This window comes from Anolis carolinensis, chromosome 4 (assembly GCF_035594765.1).
Source record: "Anolis carolinensis isolate JA03-04 chromosome 4, rAnoCar3.1.pri, whole genome shotgun sequence".
Classification (NCBI taxonomy): Eukaryota; Metazoa; Chordata; class Lepidosauria; order Squamata; family Dactyloidae; genus Anolis; species Anolis carolinensis.
This window is the reverse complement of record NC_085844.1, coordinates 176,202,398-176,222,812: the sequence shown is the minus strand read 5'-3', so window position 1 is coordinate 176,222,812 and position 20,415 is coordinate 176,202,398. Positions and strand designations below refer to the sequence as shown.

The 20,415-nt window shown below is 39.1% G+C and overlaps 1 protein-coding gene across 2 annotated transcripts in view; it reads right to left on the bottom strand.

Moving 5' to 3' along the window:
- Nucleotides 1-1,918: 1,918 nt before the first annotated feature.
- Nucleotides 1,919-20,415, bottom strand: part of glis1 (GLIS family zinc finger 1) — a 267,434-nt gene continuing 248,937 nt past the window's right edge. For both annotated transcript variants that reach the window (XM_062979605.1, XM_062979606.1), the window contains 3 exons: nt 16,600-16,778; nt 8,305-8,472; nt 1,919-2,561 (listed from right to left, as the gene is read on the bottom strand). In XM_062979605.1, the coding sequence (XP_062835675.1) occupies nt 2,422-2,561; nt 8,305-8,472; nt 16,600-16,778 (487 nt within the window). In that variant the 3' untranslated portion in view covers nt 1,919-2,421. The remainder of the gene's footprint in view (nt 2,562-8,304; nt 8,473-16,599; nt 16,779-20,415) is intronic.

The window sequence follows — 20,415 nt, the reverse complement described above, 5'->3', positions numbered from 1 at the left end:
ACAGCACATTCTTTTTCTTGTTTTAAGGCTGTACTAAAACTTCATTAAACATGACATTTCACTGAATATTCCATTCAAAAATAGCTTAACTGAAACTACATTATGATATGGATTTTGAAATGGCAATTTAAAAAAACATTAGAAAGCAGAGTAAATATATTCTTTAAACTTGATTAAATAAAGATTTATAGCTATCATTTCAAGTTTTCACCTTCTATTTTGCAACTCCCTTAATTTCCAATCATTCACTTCTTATTCAAAGCTGTCTTATTTTCTTAGTTAACTCCCCAATTTTCCAGGCCCTAAATTATTCCCATTTTATTCTGATTTGTGTCAGAATAAATCTATCAGTCGTTTCCTTCACAAGCATGGTCCCACTACATAAAGTTATGTGCTATCTGGGGATTGATAGTGAGTGTGGCATGCATTTTTCAGCTATTTTGTTTTGCTTTAAACTTTGTAGATGAGGTAATCACGGTGCTAGCAGAAACATTCTAGTCTTCTGGTTAATTTAGAGGTTATCTGTAGTTGCGTAAATTGTCTTAAGCTGCACCCAATGGTGCAAAATCTATAAGAGGGTGATTTGGGGAACATTCTTGTATTATTGCCTGTTGAAATAATACAAGAATTTTCCCCAAATCACCCTCTTACAGATTTTTTGTTACAGGATCCTTCAAAACCAATTGCTGATGAAGCAGACTGTTCAGAAATGGTGAGACAAACATGCACTATCACTAGGTAATGCGGAATGACAACACTAGCAAGATATTTTGCTTTGTTGAAAGTTTACAAGATTATAATCTTAATTCTAAACGTTCAAACAGTCTTAATGCTGCTGATATTGTTTAGATTCTTTCACTGTCAATAACAAATCAAAAAATATCACTGAGAATCTCCAGAGTTGGAAAATGGCAGTGAAAATCTTAAGGAATTGCTTGTGGAAAAGTACAAAATGTCAATCTTTTTGACTGACTTCTGGCAATTGAATTTCTTTTTTTATGAAGAAATATTGATGTCTCCTTAACTTCATTTACAATATCCACTAGAGGGAGGTATAGGCATGATCTATTGAAAAATTATTTAGCCTGTCTTCCATTGTTATCATTTTTAAACAATCCAGGAAACAGTGTTGCTTTTGATAACACAAACTGGTGATGCAACATAGTAGTCTAGGTCCAAGAAAACTATTTTAAGAAATTTTATGTGAATATCAGCTCTTGCTATTTAAAAACATACCTTGCCCAAAGAAAAAGAAATTGAATAAAATTGGCCCACAATTGAAAGAATAGGAATATACATTCAGAAACTGGTATTAGTGCAGGGACTTCCCATCCAAAATATGCACAATTCTGCTTTCAATAGGGTGAAAAAAACTTGAATCCATCCTATTCTGGTACATACACAGTGTTCAGTTTCAAGAGAAGGCTGTATGCCATGTATAGCCCCCCTTTTATGGTAAAGGATCACAGTGGGAAGTTCTCTGAAATTATACGCACTGTGCATAAGGTGACTGAGTGACCAATACAAAACTACTTAGCTTCATAACCATGTCTATTAATTTATGGCTGTTTCATAAATCAGTTTCAGAGGAGCTGTGTTAGCATGTGGCAGCCAAAACAACAAAGTACCTTAAAGACGAACAAACCAAATGTATTATGACATCAGCTTCTTTGGAATCTACTCCAGGAAAAGTTGTCCCATAAATCCGTTATTCCTTATGGTACCAAAAAGTCATTTTTATTTTAAGTCAATTATCCCACACTCTTAAAGAAGATAAATGGTGTGGGAAGACCCTCAGGTGATCAACTTTCTGAACTTTAGCACGTTAGAGTTACAAATAACTGAAGTATACAACTATAAGAGTTCCAAGTTACTGACATTAAAATTTGTCAGAATTAAGGTTGCAAATGACAATAGACTTGTTTCCAGTTTTTAATGGTTTCATGTAAAATTGAACATATAAAACCAGCTCAGCAAAGTGAACACTTTTATGTACATGAGGTCTGTGATTTTTTTAAGAAGTCCTTTTATAGTAAAGAAAACATCCAATGAATTAACTCTGATTAAAGGGACCAGCATTCTTAAATTGAAAACTTATTTCTCAAAAAAAAAATCTTTACAAGCATATTATATAATTTAGATTTAGATTTTACTAAAAGGAACTTACACATCAAGCCGTTTTAGATGCCCCTCCTTCTCCTTTAAGAGAATAATTTTCAAAGTGCCACAGCAAAGGAATAGATACCAATGAATTATACAGTATATTCCTTTATAAAAAAATAAGATTGGTAAACATGCGAGTGAGTTAAATGAGCACATAAAAGGTAGCAGATTAAATACAGGTAACAGTGTTCGAACAAAATTCTGTAAATACAAAAGGCATTATAAGTGTGATAGAGAAGACAAAAGTTCAAGCTGGGTTTAAGTATCAGTGTAGATGGGAGGAATATGATTTAAACAGTGATCAAAAGTGCCATTTTGGAAAAATCCATTATTCTCTTCTGTTCCATTGATGGCTTCTTCTTCCGATAAACATTGTGCTTCAGAAATGACCTCATAGCCTGGAAATATGGTAAGCAAGTGAGACTGATTAATACTGCAAGATAGTTAATAGAACTGGAGTCTAAATAGTGATGACTGGTTGTCAGATTCTTTTATAAAGGAAAAGTGAAAACATGTGGGGAGGGGTCACTTAAACCAGTCTCTTCTTGCCATTTGTGTCACGCAAAATTTTCCCATTCCCTGTCAATATAATGTCTGTATAGAAAAAGACAGTAAAGTGGTCTACATTTGTAGTCTGTCTAAGCCCTGGAGTTGAGAAATTGACAGCTGCTTCATCACGTATAGACATTTCCCATTGCATATAATTTTGGCAGAACAAATGCAGTTTCATTGCCCAGTTGCCACTTGTAGTCTATATATACAGTGAACACAATTTGTCTTGAAGTAAGAAATAAACTTTGTACGCATGGCTTTTGTTACTGATTTCCAGTTAGTGAGACTACACAGAATTTACGTGACTTCATTTGCGTTTGTAAGCTACAGTAAAGCAATAACAACCCTGTGGCATCTCACATTTACAGCCACTTGTACAGATAAAAAGCCAAGGTAGTGTGAAACTGGCTAGTCTGTTCAGCCTTGTGTGTGGTTGCAGCAGATACCTACAGGCACCTTTTGCTGGAGGGTAGACTTCTTTTGGTGACCCATGCCAGTGTAACATCACATTATGCCAACTTAAGTACTTTTATGGATGTTACAAAAAGGAGGCATAGTATCTGCTTGTTCAGTATGTTTTCTCTGGCTGTGTAATGGGAGCTCTGGCACAGTGGCACAGCAAATTGATGGGCACGGGGTAGAGTTTCTTTCAGCCACCACCTAGCTGCCATTGTGCAGCCAGAAAAAAGGAGTAGTCTTCCTCTTCATGGATCTTCTTCCTCAGCTGTGCATGGTAACCAGACAGTGCTCATACACAGCTCTACCCCATCATCTTCCAGTTGGCGACAGGGGTACACTTGGCTGCCATGTGTAGTCAGGAATAAAGGAGCAGCTGGCACCCTTCAGTCTCTCAGACCTCCAATGGAACTACACTGGTGTAGTATGTCATTCTTAATAGTTTAAACCAGTGTTTCTCAACCTGTGGGTCCCCAGATGCTTTGGCCTTCAACTCCCAGAAATCCTAACAGCTGGTAAACTGGCTGGAATTTCCGGGAGTTGTAGGCCAAAACACCTGGGGACCCACAGGTTGAGAATTAGTGGTTTAAACTGTGATTTGAGATGAAGCCAAATGTGACCTTCCTAAATGTGATAGACGGCAAAATGAGTCAAGTTGTAACTCAAGTACAATGTAACATATGCTTTGAGTATTAGAGAAAGGAGTTAGTTACAAGTATTTGTACGTGAATGTTTCCAAGCTGTGGTGTGGGACACAATAAATGAACAAACATAAACAGAATGGATGTTTTCTATTTTGGAGTGTGTGTTGTCAAAGGGTTAGTGTTTCCTCAAGGTTTTTTTTAATCTTCTCCATTAAATTATACGTTTATAATTCTTTCTTTTAAAAAGCTAAATTCACAAACTGTTGGTGCAAACCATTATATTGTCTCAAGGGAAAAGGTGGTAGAAGAGGGCTGTCATGAAGATAAGAGTAAGATGTGGATGGAGAAAGTATGGCACTTGCTACCCTTCCCCTGAAGGAGAGCAGAAGGGTAGGAAGGTTATTGAAGTATCTGGCTATATCCCCACAATCACACTCAGAATGGTTATAGCTTCTACTGAGACCCATCAGGGTTCTCCAGAGATTTCAAGAAATGATGTAACCATTCTGCAGCTCCTTACAGAAAAAGAGTCAGATGATTTGCTCATTTTCTTCTCTCCACCAGCCATAAAATTGCAGGTAGAGGGTACTGCAGGAGCTGAATAGTAAATTGGGGAAAGGCCCTGGTTATTACACTGGAAGGAAGGGAATGAAACCTCTGCATTGGCTCCCTTCCTGCCCAGATATGTAGGTCTAAAGTGGTCTTACACCTGCACCTGACATTAGCAGTATGCCAGCCATACTCAATTCTGATGTCAACATAAAATCGACCCCACTAAAATTAAGGTTGTCTGATAGTGCTAATGTCTTTAATTTACCTACAGAATTTATATAAAATTACAGAATTATTTGTTCTCTTCCCCCTAGTTAAAGGGATTTATATAAACGTTATAAAATAAATATTACTGAACTAAAATATTTCATAAAGGTTATTCCTCAGACAATATATATATATACAGTATACTGATGGCTGTTGAATCTGGTATCTTGCCATGATATTATCCTTTGCCCTTATAATTTCTTTTGAATGGTTTATTTTGTCTGTTCTTTCTGGCTTACAGTTGTCTGTCAATGCAAATTTGAGATCTGATGTTAATCTAAAGAAAGGAAGTTTTGTGCCATCAAAGGGGCAACTTCAAAAAGGCTGAGAAAATATAAATCCCAAATGCCAAGTGAGAATTAAAAATTCCACTCTGTTTTTTTCCTGTGTTTTGGCTCATTGCTTCCTAAATTTATTTATTTATTTATTTATTTCATTTATTTTCCGCTCTTCTCATCCCGTGGGGGACTCAGAGAGGCGAACATCATATGTCTAAGCCAAGGGTCCCCAAACTTTTTAAACAGGGGGCCAGTTCACGATCCTTTCAACCGTTGGAGGGCCGGACTATAGTTGGCCACCGAGCAATAATAATTAATAATAATAATAATAATAATAATAATAATAATGAGGATTGGAAGAGACCCCTTGAGCCATTGAGTCCAATCCCCTTCTGCCTTAGTGCACAAAAGGAACAAGCAAAGCACCCCTGACAGATGGCCTCCCAGCCTCAATGTTAATAATAATAATAATAATAATAATAATAATAATAATAATAATAATAATAGACCCTTGGGCCATTGAGTCCAATCCCCTTCTGCCTTTGTGCACTGAAAGAACAAGCAAAGCACCCCTGACGGATGGCCTCCCACCCTCAATCTCAATAATAATAATAATAATAATAATAATAATAATAATAATAATAATAATAATAATAATGGCAAAAGGCCACCCTACTGGGATCTGTGTGCATCATCTGAAAATATATCACACAGTCTTGGGAAGTGTTCGACTTGTGATTTTGTGAAACGAAATCCAGCATATCTATCTTGTTTGCTGTGTCATACAATAAATAATAATAATAATAATAATAATAATAATAATAATAATAATAGACCCTTGGGCCATTGAGTCCAATCCCCTTCTGCCTTTGTGCACTGAAAGAACAAGCAAAGCACCCCTGACAGATGGCCTCTCAGCCTCAATGTTAATAATAATAATAATAATAATAATAATAACAACAACAACAACAACAAACCCTTGGGCCATTGAGTCCAATCCCCTTCTGCCTTTGTGCACCGAAAGAACAAGCAAAGCACCCCTGACAGATGGCCACCCAGCCTCAATGTTAATAATAATAATAATAATAATAATAATAATAATAATAATAATAATAATAGACCCTTGGGCCATTGAGTCCAATCCCTTCTGCCTTTGTGCGCTGAAAGAACAAGCAAAGCACCCCTGACAGATGGCCTCCCAGCCTCAATGTTAATAATAATAATAATAATAATAATAATAATAATAATAATAATAATAATAGACCCTTGGGCCATTGAGTCCAATCCCTTCTGCCTTTGTGCGCTGAAAGAACAAGCAAAGCACCCCTGACAGATGGCCTCTCAGCCTCAATGTTAATAATAATAATAATAATAATAATAATAATAATAATAATAATAATAGACCCTTGGGCCATTGAGTCCAATCCCTTCTGCCTTTGTGCGCTGAAAGAACAAGCAAAGCACCCCTGACAGATGGCCTCTCAGCCTCAATGTTAATAATAATAATAATAAAAATAACAACAACAACAAAAACAAAAACAACAACAGACCCTTGGGCCATTGAGTCCAATCCCCTTCTGCCTTTGTGCACCGAAAGAACAAGCAAAGCACCCCTGACAGATGGCCTCCCAGCCTCAATGTTAATAATAATAATAATAATGAAGAGTGTTGGAAGAAACCCCTTGGGCCATTGAGTCCAACCCCCTTCTGCCTGTGTGCACCAAAAGCACAAGCAAAGCACCCCTGACAGATGTCCTCCCAGCCTCAATATTAATATTAATATTAATAATAAGGGTTGTAAGAGAAGAAGAGACCCCTTGGGTCATTTAGCCTAACCCTCTTCTGCCCTTGTGCCATGGGGGCCGGATAAATGGCTTCGATGGGCCGCATCCGGCCCCCGGGCCTTAGTTTGGGGACCCCTGCTCTAAGCAAAAATTCAATGCCTCATTATGCATAAACGAATAAAACTGTATAAAATTACTAAAATCAATAAACATATAAATACATGTTTAAACCCCTTAAACATGTTAAAATAATAAACCCCCACACAGATAACGCATAGCACCAATCCCTACAGATCATGGCCCAAATGGGGTCCCCTGAGCTCAATGCTGGCATCCCAATTTTTTCTGAATGTCACCTAGTTGCTGTTTTAGAAATTCATATGAATCTGTTTTGGGGTGTTTACATGGACTCTTCAGAAGATGATTCAGATGTACACCATAAAAAGGAAAATAAGTGTGTTTAGCAAGCCTTGCAAATGCTAATTTATTATTGTCTGATTTTATACCTATTTTATATACTTATATAACGGGGCCATGTAAACATTTGTCAGGCCAAAAGGGGTCCCAAGTGCAAAGGTTTAAGAAGCCCTGTTAGTTTATTAAAAAGATACACACTGGAACACCAGTGAGAAACAGATATGCATTTGGACTAATGTGCATCAGTGCATAATGCATACTGGTGCATAATGCATACTTTGTTAGCTCTGCTATGTAATAACATAGAAGTATCCCTCTACTGGATAGGAACATTACAAAACTGGGAAATTATAATTTCTAAATATGTAACTCCCCTTATGAGACATACCTTATCTATACATATATATATGTCAAAGAAATTTCAGTAAAAAGATCAAGCCTGAAAGCCTGGGGCGACTTATCCACAGGTCAGTTTGAATACTATATCTTAGTTCATATAAATAAAAGAACTATCCTCTTCTCTGAGTACAGTGGCAAAAGGCAAGAGCTTATGATTGTCCTGGGAAAACTTAAAAGAAGCACCGACCCATTCTACTCTCAATGCTGTGGCATTTTTGAATTCCTGAGTGGGGAAGTAGTACCAACAGCTGAAGCAGCTAGCCTCCTGACATTGGGGCTTTTTCCTCTCTGCAGAATGATCTACTGTTCATATCATAATAAGACCTGCAAACCCTTGACTTACACTTGAGTATATACTGTAATTCCCATATAAGATTCCAATAAGCATTTTAGCATAGAAAACACATTTTCTGCACAGAAAACAAGTTCAGAAATATGTTCCAATCAGAATTCCTGTACAGCACTTTGAAATGCTGAAAAGCAGTAGAAAATTTCACAAAACCTGTACTGGTCTGTTATTCTTTCTAAAACTTGTTTTTGACCTTGGGATCAATAATTACAAACATTATTTCCATCTCTATTCCACACACAAGGGAGGCCTGAATTTTTCCTCTAATATGAAACCGCTAGTTTGAGATTAAAGTTTACTTTTTGAAACCAAGATAATTATAATTTCAATCTCTGTTTTTCTTTTAAAGTAGCGTCTTACCTGTGTTTAGAATTTTAATAGTTCTATAACATGTACAGGGAATAACCAAAGAAGATTAAATGAAAATGGTTAAATCAATTTACCTGTTGGAGCAACAGGTGCACTGAGAATGTGATATCCATTTTGTCGCAAAGGGTTAAAGCAATGTGATTCCCCTGATACCACGTTGCTGTTGACAGATGAGTCCATTGCTCTGTAACAGTCTCCATAGTGGAAACAGTTCTGTATAGAATGAAAGCTGCCTTGATAACCTGCAAGCAAATGTAAATTAGAAAGTTACAGTGGAGCAGAAAAACAGTTATGGTAGTTTGTTTATTGAAAATTTTGTCTCAAAATTGCTATCTCCTAAACATTTCTATTCCAGACTAGACATCAATCTCTGGTACTTAGGTTTAGCGATACTATAGAATTTGACATTTTAGGTCAGTTTTAAATGCATGGCTTGGATTCAAAGTTAGCAAAAAGTAGATCTGGTATTAGCACCCAAAACACTGGTGTAAATAGTGGAGTAATCCCTGGAATAAATACAGTGTCAAATTCCAAGTGTGTCTGGGGAACACATAGTGGCCAATACTGCCCTGTTAATAATGCCAACACTATCTGGATGCCCAACTGTTTTGTTCTTACTACCTGAATCCTGGTGCCAGGTAGACCAAAGCTCAAAGACATTACTCTGTAAGCAGGCATATAAACAAACATGGACAACAGATAGTTGGTTATGAGGCATTGGCTAAGTTTTGAATGGATTAAATCTGAGAAGAGTGAAAGAAGACACTCACCTAGAGATACATGCATGTCACTTTGAGTCACATTTAGGAAAAAAACAAGATATACAGTAGAGTCTCACTTATCCAAGCTAAACAGGCCGGCAGAATGTTGGATAAGTGAATATCTTGGATAATAAGGAGGGATTAAGGAAAACCTATTAAACATCAAATTAGATTATGATTTTACAAATTAAGCACCAAAACATCATGTTATACAACAAATTTGACAGAAAAAGTAGTTCAATACGCAGTAATGTTATGTTGTAATTAATGTACAGTAGAGTCTCGCTTATCCAACGTAAACGGGCCGGCAGAACGTTGGATAAGCGAATATGTTGGATAATAAGGAGAGATTAAGGAAAGTCTATTAAACATCAAATTAGGTTATGATTTTACAAATTAAGCACCAAAACATTATGTTATATAACAAATTTGATGGAAAAAGTAGTTCAATACACAGTAATGCTATGTAGTAATTACTGTATTTACGGATTTAGCACCAAAATATCATGATGTATTGTAAACATTGACTACAAAAATGTGTTGGATAATCTAGAATGTTGGATAAGCGAGTGTTGGATAAGTGAGACTCTACTGTATTTACGAATTTAGCACCAAAATATCACGATATATTGAAAACATTGACTACAAAAATGGCTTGGATAATCCAGAACCTTGGATAAGCGAGACTCTACTGTACATACATAAATTAAAATATATAAATAAATTCTGAAGGCAGAATTGTGGTTACTTTACTAATAGTTTGTTTTAAGTGCAACAACACCTTGTGCTGAAGAATCAAGAATGTCCTAGAGATGATAGTAGTAATTGGGCTAGCTGGTTTTAGAGACTTGAAACGTCCTCTGGTTGTACTTCTCCTGACCCTTCAGTGATATAATCTAATATTTTTGAGGAGATAGTGCCACCTCTTGGTTGCGAATCCATTCCTCCATGTTGATGCCACTGGAAACTCTCAACAACTGTCGGGATGAGCTGAATACGGACACTCTGGCGATAGGCCTAGGTGACAGGCCGGCTGATGGAAGATCATCAATATCAAATCACATGGTTGTTGCCCATGGATCCTGCATAAAAGATACGGTGCCCGTGGACCCACAGGAATCGACACCCTGATCAGGTGCACAACTGAGTGAAATGGTGCCAACAAACCAGTGAAGTGGACCCCGCCACTAAGTGGGGAAAATGCTGAAGAAAACGAAAGAAGACTGCCACCTCTTCTCTTTCCTCCAGTTTCTCTCTCTCAGTCTTTAAATGAAGCTGGATGTGCTTAGAAGCCTAAAAACTTTTCTTATTTTGGCACAGCATTCCTGTATTGAGGTTTCTGGTTTGTTCTCGGAGGCAGTGATTTCTTGGCTACCTTCATTAAGATCTCTCTCTGCTGCACTCATTCTCCATTACATTTCACTTTGGAAGTGCTGTCAGTTAGTCTTGGGCATCTTTCATGTTACTCATCATCTTACTGTTATATCACTTTAAAGGGGTAGAGGAAAAATATTCGTTCTGTTGTGGGTTATGTTTTGTTTTGTCTTGAGTTTTTATATTTTGTTCTTAAGTTCTTACAGATTTGTTGGCCCCGCATGCCAAAATTTCTTTCAAGATGGAACAGGGTCACAGCAGGAGCTTAAAATGAGGTTCAAATCCCATAACGATAGGGGTATTAACAACCACATGTGGTTTAGTACAAAATTCGGAACGTGGAACTTTTAAAAAGGGTTTAAATACAAACCATTCCGTGGAATGATATAAAATTGGCCTCTCAGCTGTTTCCTCATTTTGGAAAAAAAGAAAAAAGCTTTTCATAAAGAAACATTTCTATTTCTCTTAAGAAATGTAGCACATTCTGGCAGCTGCTGGAGCTGAGCTGACATTCCCTCCACTCCAACATTCAGGCATTCCTTCAGTTTGTCAGATTTAAATCAAATCTGTGGCAGCTAATTTCCAATGAAGAATTTCCCAAACACCCTGTCGGTTTAAATGATCACTGTTAAATGTTTTATGTGGAATAAAATGTAGAAGTATAACAGTTAATAAAGGAATCGAGTCTGTTCCAAACATAACATTCAGTTACAATTTTGCTTTGAAAGTGACACAGAAAAGCTGTAGTTAACCACATCACAAAGTGTGCTGGTTGCCTCCATTTCCCTCAAGCCACAACCTAAAAATCTCAAACGCTTTTTAAACGAATGATGTAATAAGGAAATTATTGGAATATGTCTATTAAATGCCAATTCATTCATGTCATTGCACTTAGAAGTATGAGCACAAATAAGTCAAACTCGTCAAATTACATAAAACCTTTATGAAAAGACATCATGTATGATATAAATAGCTGTGCTATTTCATTTGGTTGCCAAATTCTTTCACTGCATAACAATTTCCATCTGATTTTATTTTAGTTGAAGTAAGAAATTCTATGGGGTTATCATTTTTTTATTGTCCATGTATTCTCATCCATAATTTGTCCAAAGATCTATTTGAGAGTAAAAATACTAAGACTGGCCAGATAGCTAGTCATATATAATTTAGTATCCGCTCTGGCCATTCTGTTTTCAGATGGATTTTATATTTTCAAAAATAAATTATTATTTTTCTGCCTATCATCTCTAACTATACCCTAGGGGCAAATCCATCTGAAACCTGAGCTAGGTTCTGAATGAAAACAAATATTAACAAAACCTTCTTCCTTCATGACATTGTAAAAGAAAAGAAAAAAATGCCAACTATTTTTCTCCTTTGTCTACCACGTATATCTTGACTTCATCTATAAGTCAAGGACAGGTTTGGGGACCAAAGTTATAGATTTTGCTATGATTCATGCATAACTCAAGGGTAAAACTTGCACACTTAGAGAGACTAAAGGTTTGAGACACACTTAAAAATTATACTCATGAGAAACACAGGCTGCCATCGCTCTTTTATCACATGTTTTGGCCTGAGAAGCAATATGGGTGTGTTTATACAGCCTTATCACACTAGAGCATGGATCCACTTTAAATCCAGTTTCTGCCTAATGCAGAATTCTGGGATTTGTAGTTTAGTGAGGCCCAGGACTTGTATGGCTGAGAAGTTTAAAGGCATCTCCCCAAACTACAAGCCCTAGAATTCTGCAGGAAGCAGAAACTGGATTTAACGTGGATTCATGCTCTAGTGTAATGAGGCTGTAAGTCCCTATTAAAAATGGCCATCAACCTGGAAAAGCTTATATTAGTAAGCCCCTATTAAAAATGGCACCAACTGGGCAAGAGTTGTACAGTAACCCTATCTTAGAAATGGCCACTGCTGCTGAAATTCTTTTCAACCACCCAAAATGGTGGGAAGTCTAGAGCTCAATTCATTACAAGAACTCAATACTTGCCATGTGCACTTGTTAAATCCCCACCACAAAATAAAGAGACCAGACACGAGTTGTGGAGAAATGGGCCATTTATTGACCTAATTAGAAAACTGGTAATTGAGCTAAGTAATTAGCTGTGGGGGGAGCACTGTGGCATGGGTAATGGTGTGAGGCCAGGTATCATTCTCTGACTACTTGCCAAGCTAAGCACTCGGCAAAATACCTAACTCAGGAGGCACTCCACATTAATGGTTTGCTATCCCGGCCAGTTATTACTGGAAGGCCATCCCTGGGAACCTCCCCCCGAGCCATGAAGTCCCATAGGAGAGAGGCAAACCCCCCAAGTTAAGTTCTAATGGAGATATTTTGGGGGACCCCCTAGCCATAGAATCTATGCTGCAGGAAAGCTGAAAGGAAGGGGGAGGGGCTACCTGCAGGAAGGTTCCTTAGGCTCCTCCCCTCTGCCGACTGGCACGAACACCAGCTGGAAATGCTGGTCTTTTGCGGGGGATTCAAGTGCCCTTCCTCTGGCCATCTGGTTGATCCCTTTGTTCAGAGGCATGTGTTTCTGCTGTATTCTTGTGGAGATAATGTTCCCCTGTTGTTTTGTAGTTAACATATTACTATAATGTGTTCATATATAATTTATTGCCTATCATAAATTTGTTGCTTCAATTAAAACCATTTTTCCAGAATAACCTATGTCTGCTGATATTAGTTTCTGTGTGGGGACAAATATATGTTACATTTCATATTCCTTAGTAATTTATACTGAATGCTTTTACTTTTTGAAGCTTTTACTTTTTTTATTTCGTGTCAAAAGCATTGCATTATAAATAAGTTTAATAGTGATAAAATAAAGGGAACACAAGCAGCTAAATAGTTTTAAACCAAAAGTAGGCAACAGCAACTGCATTGTCTGTAGCTTTAAACAACTCCTCCTCGGTACATGAGGCAGGACATTGTGCGCAAGCATACACATGCGGGGTTGTTTGTTCTGCTCCACAGTCACATAAGGTGGAGGATCCCTCCAGGTAGTGCCATCTTGCCAAGTTGTTTTTTGATCTGCCCACTCCGCTTCTGAGTCTATTTAGGGACTTCCAAGTTGCCCATTCTTGGTTTGCCCCTGGAGGCAGACCCTCATGGGGGCCATCCAGTTGGAATGGCCTGGTTTAGTTGCCTGGAGAGATACTCTTGCTGTTGCCAAAGAAACATTAAGAAGAGTGGTGGTTCTCATGAAGCTTTTTCCTTGATTTGAGTCTACTGGGAGGAGGCTGATAGTCATGCAGTGGATGGCATTCACAATGTTTGACCTTATTTCTCTCACAGTTAGCAGCAACTTCCCATGGCACATCGGGGGGGCAATGTAGGTTTAAGGCATCCTGTGATTATTCTGCATGTTTCATTCAGTGCTATGTCCACCTGCTTCACATGGGCAGACTTGTGCCACACAGGACAGGCATACTCATCAGTTGAGTAAGACAATGCCAGGGATGATGTTCTTATCAATTTTGGGTCTGCACCCCATGCACTGCCAATAAGTTTCCGCAGAATGTTGTTGCGTGCAGCTACTCTGTGCTTGGTGTTCATGCTGTGTTTCCTATATGTTAGTGTTCGATCTAAGGTGACACCAAGATATTTAGATGGAAACAGTGTTTGAGCTCTTGGCATTCCCAACTAACTTTCCGTTTCCTGTTAGCTTCATGGTTACGTAGGTGGAAAGTGCACTTGTGTCTTGGCAGGGTTAGGCTTCAGGTGGTTCTCTTTGTAGTAGCTGGAGAGATCTTTTAAGGCATTAGTGAGTTGGTTTTCAACTGTTTCAAAATCTTTTGCTTGTGTTGTTAGACCAAGGTCATCAGCATATATAAAACTCTTTGTGAGTGGTGGTTGTGGCTGATCGTTCATGAAGATGTTATGCTCAGTCAGATGAAGAATTTGACCTGTACAGTTTTTTCCTGGTCTGAAACCTGCTTGTTGTGCAATAAGCTTGGGTTCGATAACAGGTCCTAATCGATTTAATAGCATCCTCTTATATACTTTATATAGATGACATAAGAGAAGAGATTGGTCGGTAGTTCCTGGCATTGCAGGCATCTTTACCAGGTTTTAAAATGGCAATTATCTTAGTTTTCCTCCATATTCTGGGAATCTGTTTGTGTGTCAAGCATTGATTGTAGAATTTCAAAAGCCAGTTTTCAGCTTTGGGCCCCAAGTGTTTGATTTGCTCTATCATTAAGTCATCTAGGCCAGGTGCTTTACCAGTTTTACATCGCTTGATAGCTTCTCTGACACAGAAGCTAACAAAGAGCCTCCCCGAAAACTGAGTAAATCTAGTCGGGTATCCCCGGGCAACGTTTTTTGTAAACGGCTAATCTTTCCAACCCAAAAGCATTGCTTTTAAACATTTTTTAAAACTTTTGAAGCTGCTTACCATCTATTCTAGGCTTCGTAAACAGGATGAGCAAATGACAATAAAAGACTCAGTGAGATTTGCTAGGAGGATGTCTATCTTACCAAGTTATTTCACTTTGGCAAAACCCTCTGATTGTATGAGCTTACTCGTTGTTGTTGTGTGCCTTAAAGCCCTTTCTAACTTATGATGACTAAGGCAACCTGAAAATAGGGTTTTCTTCAGAGGTTTCTCTTCTTCTAAGGCTGAGAAAATGTGACATGGCCAAAATCGCCAGTGTGTTTCATTGCCAAACAGGGATTTGAACACTGCTCTCCAGAGTTATAATCCAATGCTTAAATCACAACACACTGCTGGCTTTTTTATTCAGTTTGGTATAATACAATTTTGGTACTCAAAAATTAGCAAACTCTTGTCTGAACTGTAGAAGAATTTAACCAACCTCAAGGATTCAATTCAAGAAGGTTGTATAGCTAAATTACTCTGAACTCAACTGGATTCCACTAATGTATCCTGGGTGTCAATCTACATAAGTACTAGTGGTCTTGCTAAAATCAGATAGAAATGGCATATGAAATAGAAACTGGTTGAGGTGACATTGGGACTTCCCCTCAGCATTGCTCTTTTGTTAAGGAAAGTCAGTATGATATAGTGGTTTGAGCACTGAACTACAACTCTGGAGACGAAGGTTCACATTTCCGATCAGATGTGGAAGCCCACCAGATGTTCTGTAGTAAGTCACATACCCTCACACTCAGAGGAAGGCAAAGGCAAACCCTCTCTGAACAAATCTTGCAACAAAAAACCCCTCTTCACCTTAGGATCTCTATATAGGGAATAACTTGAAATTACACAACACACACACTACGTTCAAAGGCTAAACATCTGAAGATTTCAGATCCAAAATTAGGAAACAGCTTTAAAAACACCAAACAGTTTGGATAGTCTGCAATTCAAGCAAAGACTTTTCTCTTGTTGAAAAGGTGACTTCTGATATGAAAAGTGAAGTACATAGATATTTTGGCAGCAGTAAATATAATACACTAGATACATTTTCCACATCTGTATTTAAGCTGCTACTACATTTGTATGTGTCAAAACCTATCCCATGCACTTCATTTACACTGTATTCTTTCATCAAGAGCAGCTGTCCTTTTTGACCCTGTTAAATTATGGCTGTGTCACTGTTTATATGGTCCTCTTTTTCATACTGGAGAAGATGAAGGTTTTCTGATATAAGAGAAGTGTGGTGCATTTCCCAGGTTGTTACTTTAAAGCAAGTAAACATAGCAGCTAATGGCCATCAAACAATCCAGAGGTTTGGTGAAAATACCAAAAAGCTTCCCTATATGCAATTAAAGATTCTAAGAAATGGGGAACTGCTGTCAAAACCAACAGCTTCATATCATTATTCTTTCCCGGCCATAATGGCAATTAAAACGTACCATTGTGTCAATAGATTATACTGGATGGCCTTTTTCCATCAACACACAAAGCAGAATTGTTTTTTAAGTTACAGTTTCCCTTTTCCCCAGGGATGTGCAGCAGTGGTGAGGGAAAATAGTCAAAACTGGTAATCTCTGAGCTGATTGTTTCTCCAATGCTTCCTTCCTTTCTCCATGATGGTTGCATTCATGGAGTTTTCTTCTTGCCATCACTGCTGTGTTAGCCTGGTTATACTGGACCAACAGGATACCAGTTTAAGCAAGTTGCTCTGCAATTCTCTGGTCATACTTAGCTCAACCCACAGAAGAGAATGTGCACATGCAATTGACACTTCTTGTATACATGGCTAAGATGTAAAAATAATATGATAAAAACAAAAACACATACAGTAGAGTATTACCTTGTGGTCCCTGCTGTGTAGACTGGTTTTGAAACTGTGTGTATGATTTAGCTGTTGAGAAGCGCTGCCCATTTGGAGACTGGCTGTGCGATGATGGGGAGCCATGTTTCTGAAGAAGGGAGGAAGCAACTACGTTTTTTGATGGACTGACAAGAGATGGACAAATATTTGGAACAATCCTAAAACAAGAAAAGAACGCAAGAGATAATCAGCTTGTGCCTGTTTTATTATGAGCACATTAACTACTCCAACAACAATTGTTTTTCACAAAAGTGAATGGTTTTAACTTTTGCTATTGCTTTCCATAAAAGTGAATGTTATGTATAATCTAAATGTAGGTTAAATATACAATATAACTAGAAGTCCTTCTTTAAAGCATGACAACAAACGACCAAACAGAATTATATTGTTAAAATCAATCTCAGACAGCTGCAGTGATCAAGAGTTGTAGTGCCAAGACATAATAAAACAGGTGAGACTGGTTTTATTTTGTTTTCTTTAGCACGTCTTAGCTATTTTATTCCTATGTTGTAAAGCACCTGGCATAGAAACCCAGCACTGATTAATGTAGTGAACTGGCCAAGTAGCCGCTTATTAACATCAAAAAGTTGACAGCTACTTCCAACCATATAATGAATAGGACTTAACTCCTTTATTTTAATTTGTCTGTGCAAGTTATGACTGACTATTGATCCAGTCTCATAGTCTCTTTCTTGGGAGAAGTCCCCAGAGACTACCATTTATTACTTTGTGACATTTAATACATGGTTTCAGCAGTTTATCATGCAGCAGTGCATATTAATTTGTATATATGCATATTAACTTGTACATATGCCAAGACCACTGCATTTTTTCCAGCTACCCCATATAGCTGACTCCACCTAGTCTGGGTCATTTGAGCATTCAAACAGTATTATAAAGCAATGCAGTGTCCATGAAGAAAAGTATTATTGCACAGAGGTAGAAGTGTACTCATTATCATCTTAAGACTTTTTCATCCCAAATATAGATGACAGAAATCTGAATACAGGTAGTCCTCTGGGTACGAACAAGATAGGTTCTCTAGGTTTGTTTTTAAGTTGAATTTGTATGTAAGTCTGAATATTATTTAAGTGCAACTCCAGTCAACTCCAGTCCAGTTTTGGATAGCATAGGGAAGGGTTAACTCCCCTGTAACATCTGTATTCCAGTCTTGGTCAGGTTGGACCACACTTATTTAGATGACTCTTTTATGGAAGTTTTCATAAAATGAAAAGAAAAGATTCACATAGAATGGTACTATGCTACAAATCCAGGTTTAGTAGTAAGCAATGAGAACCCTACAATTTTGATTCTTTGAGTACTGTAATAGATATAATATCTAGTTGCACAGGTACAAATATGACACATTTAACTAATAGAACATGATAAACTGTTTGAGAAACACTTTCTGCAAAGAGCCCTGATTATAATCAAAATTACTGCCTTTTAGAAGGCATGCTAAAAACATTTTCCTGAAGATTGGTCCAATCTACCTTTTCTAAGATGTCTTAATAATAATAATAATAATAATAATAATAATAATAATAATAATAATAATAATAATAATAAAAAAAAACTTTATTTATACCCCGCCACCATCTCCCCAATGGGGACTCGGGGCGGCTAACATGGGGCCATGCCCAGAGCAATACAACATAATAAAATATAGAAACAACATATCATAACACCATTTAAAATACAATAAATAATAATAAACAGAACATCAAGAAATCAAAAAACAATAAAGCAAGGGAAGGCTGCGTGAACACAGAGATAAAACCCGGAGTGAGAGGGACAGAGGAGTACTCCACTATGGGCAGGGACATTTGGAAGGGGTAATCTAGAGGATAGATGTTCGGAGGGGAGTAATACGGAGATATATGACAGAAATTACTCACCGAAAGCACAGCGGAAGAGCCATGTTTTCAATTCTTTCCTAAAAGCTAACAGAGTGGGAGCTTGCCTTATTTCAGTAGGTAGTGAGTTCCACAGTCGGGGGGCCACAGCAGAGAAGGCCCTCTCCCTTGTACTTACAAGGCGAGCCTGGGATATAGGCAATGGTGATAACAGGGCCTCCCCGGATGATCGCAAAGAACGGGCAGGTTTATGGAAGGAGATACGGTCATGGAGGCAGGTGGGTCCCAAACCGTTCAGGGCTTTATAGATGATGGTCTGCACCTTGAATTGGGACTGGAAGATGAACGGCAGCCAGTGGAGCTCCTTAAACAAGGGAGTGGATCTCTCCCTGTAATTTGCCCCTGTTATTAATCTGGCAGCCGAGCGTTGGACCAATTGTAATTTCCGGGCCGTCTTCAAGGGAAGCCCCACGTAGAGTGCATTACAGTAGTCCAGTCTAGAGGTAACTAAGGCATGGACCACCGTGGTCAAGTCAGACTTCACGAGGTATGGTCGCAGTTGGCGCACAAGTTTGAGTTGTGCAAAGGCCCTCCCAGCCACCGCCGACACCTGTGCTTCAAGCGTCAGCGCTGAATCCAGAAGGACCTCCAAACTGCGGACCTGTGGTTTCAGGGGGAGTGCAACCCCGTCCAGCACAGGTTTCCACCCAATACCCCGATCTGCCGCACGACTGACCAGGAGGGCCTCTGTCTTGTCGGGATTGATTCTCAGCTTGTTCCTCCTCATCCAGTCCGCCACAGCGGCCAGGCACTGGTTCAGCATCCGAGGGGCTTCCTTGGAATCAGATGGAAACGAGTAGTGGATTTGCGTGTCATCTGCGTAGAGATGGCAACAACCTCCAAAACTCCGGATGACCTCTCCCAGCGGTTTCATGTAGATGTTAAATAGCATGGGGGATAAGATAGACCCCTGCGGAACCCCACAGGTCAATGGCCAGGGGTCCGAGCAGGTGTCCCCCAGCTTCACCATCTGGGAACGGCCCTCCAGGAAGGACTGGAGCCACTGCAAAACTGTGCCACCGAGCCCCATCCCAGAGAGCCTCCCCAGAAGGATACCATGGTCGATGGTATCGAAAGCCGCTGAGATATCCAGGAGAACCAGCAGGGTCACACTCCCCCTGTCCAGCTCCCTGCGGAGGTCATCCACCAAGGCGACCAAAGCCGTCTCGGTACTGTGCCCAGGCCTGAAGCCAGACTGCGAGCAGTCCAGAAAATCGGTGTCATCAAGAAACCCCTGGAGCTGCGTGGCAACCACCCGCTCCAGCACCTTGCCCAAGAATGGGAGGTTGGAGATTGGTCTGTAATTGTCACAAACCAATGGGTCTAACGAGGGTTTTTTTAAATAGCGGTTTTACCACCACTTGTTTAAAACAGGATGGAAATGATCCCTGACCCAAGGAGGCATTTATTATAGCCACAAACCACTCCAACAACCCATCTTTGGCCAGTTTAACCAGCCAAGAAGGACAAGGATCCAGAGCGCAAGTGGTCGCCCTCACAGACCCAAGAATCCCCTCCACGTCATCAGGAAGAACAAGCCGGAAAGAATCCCATAAGATCGAACCGGCAGGTTCCTCGGTTACCTCCGCTGAAACCACAGTTAAGCTGGAGTCCAACTCACGACGTATCCGAGCAACTTTGCCTGCGAAATGGTGTGCGAACTCGCTGCACCGAGTTGCCAAGTCATCGAGAAGCTCCTGGGTCTCAGGGGGCCGCAGGAGCTCCCCAACAACTCGGAACAACTCCGATGGCCTATTGGCCGCAGACGCTATGCGGGCAGTCATGAAAGCTTTCCTGGCTGCCCGCAGAGCCACGGAGTAAGCCTTAATAGCGGCTTTAGCCCGTGCTTGGTCGGACACATCCTGAGATTTCCTCCAGA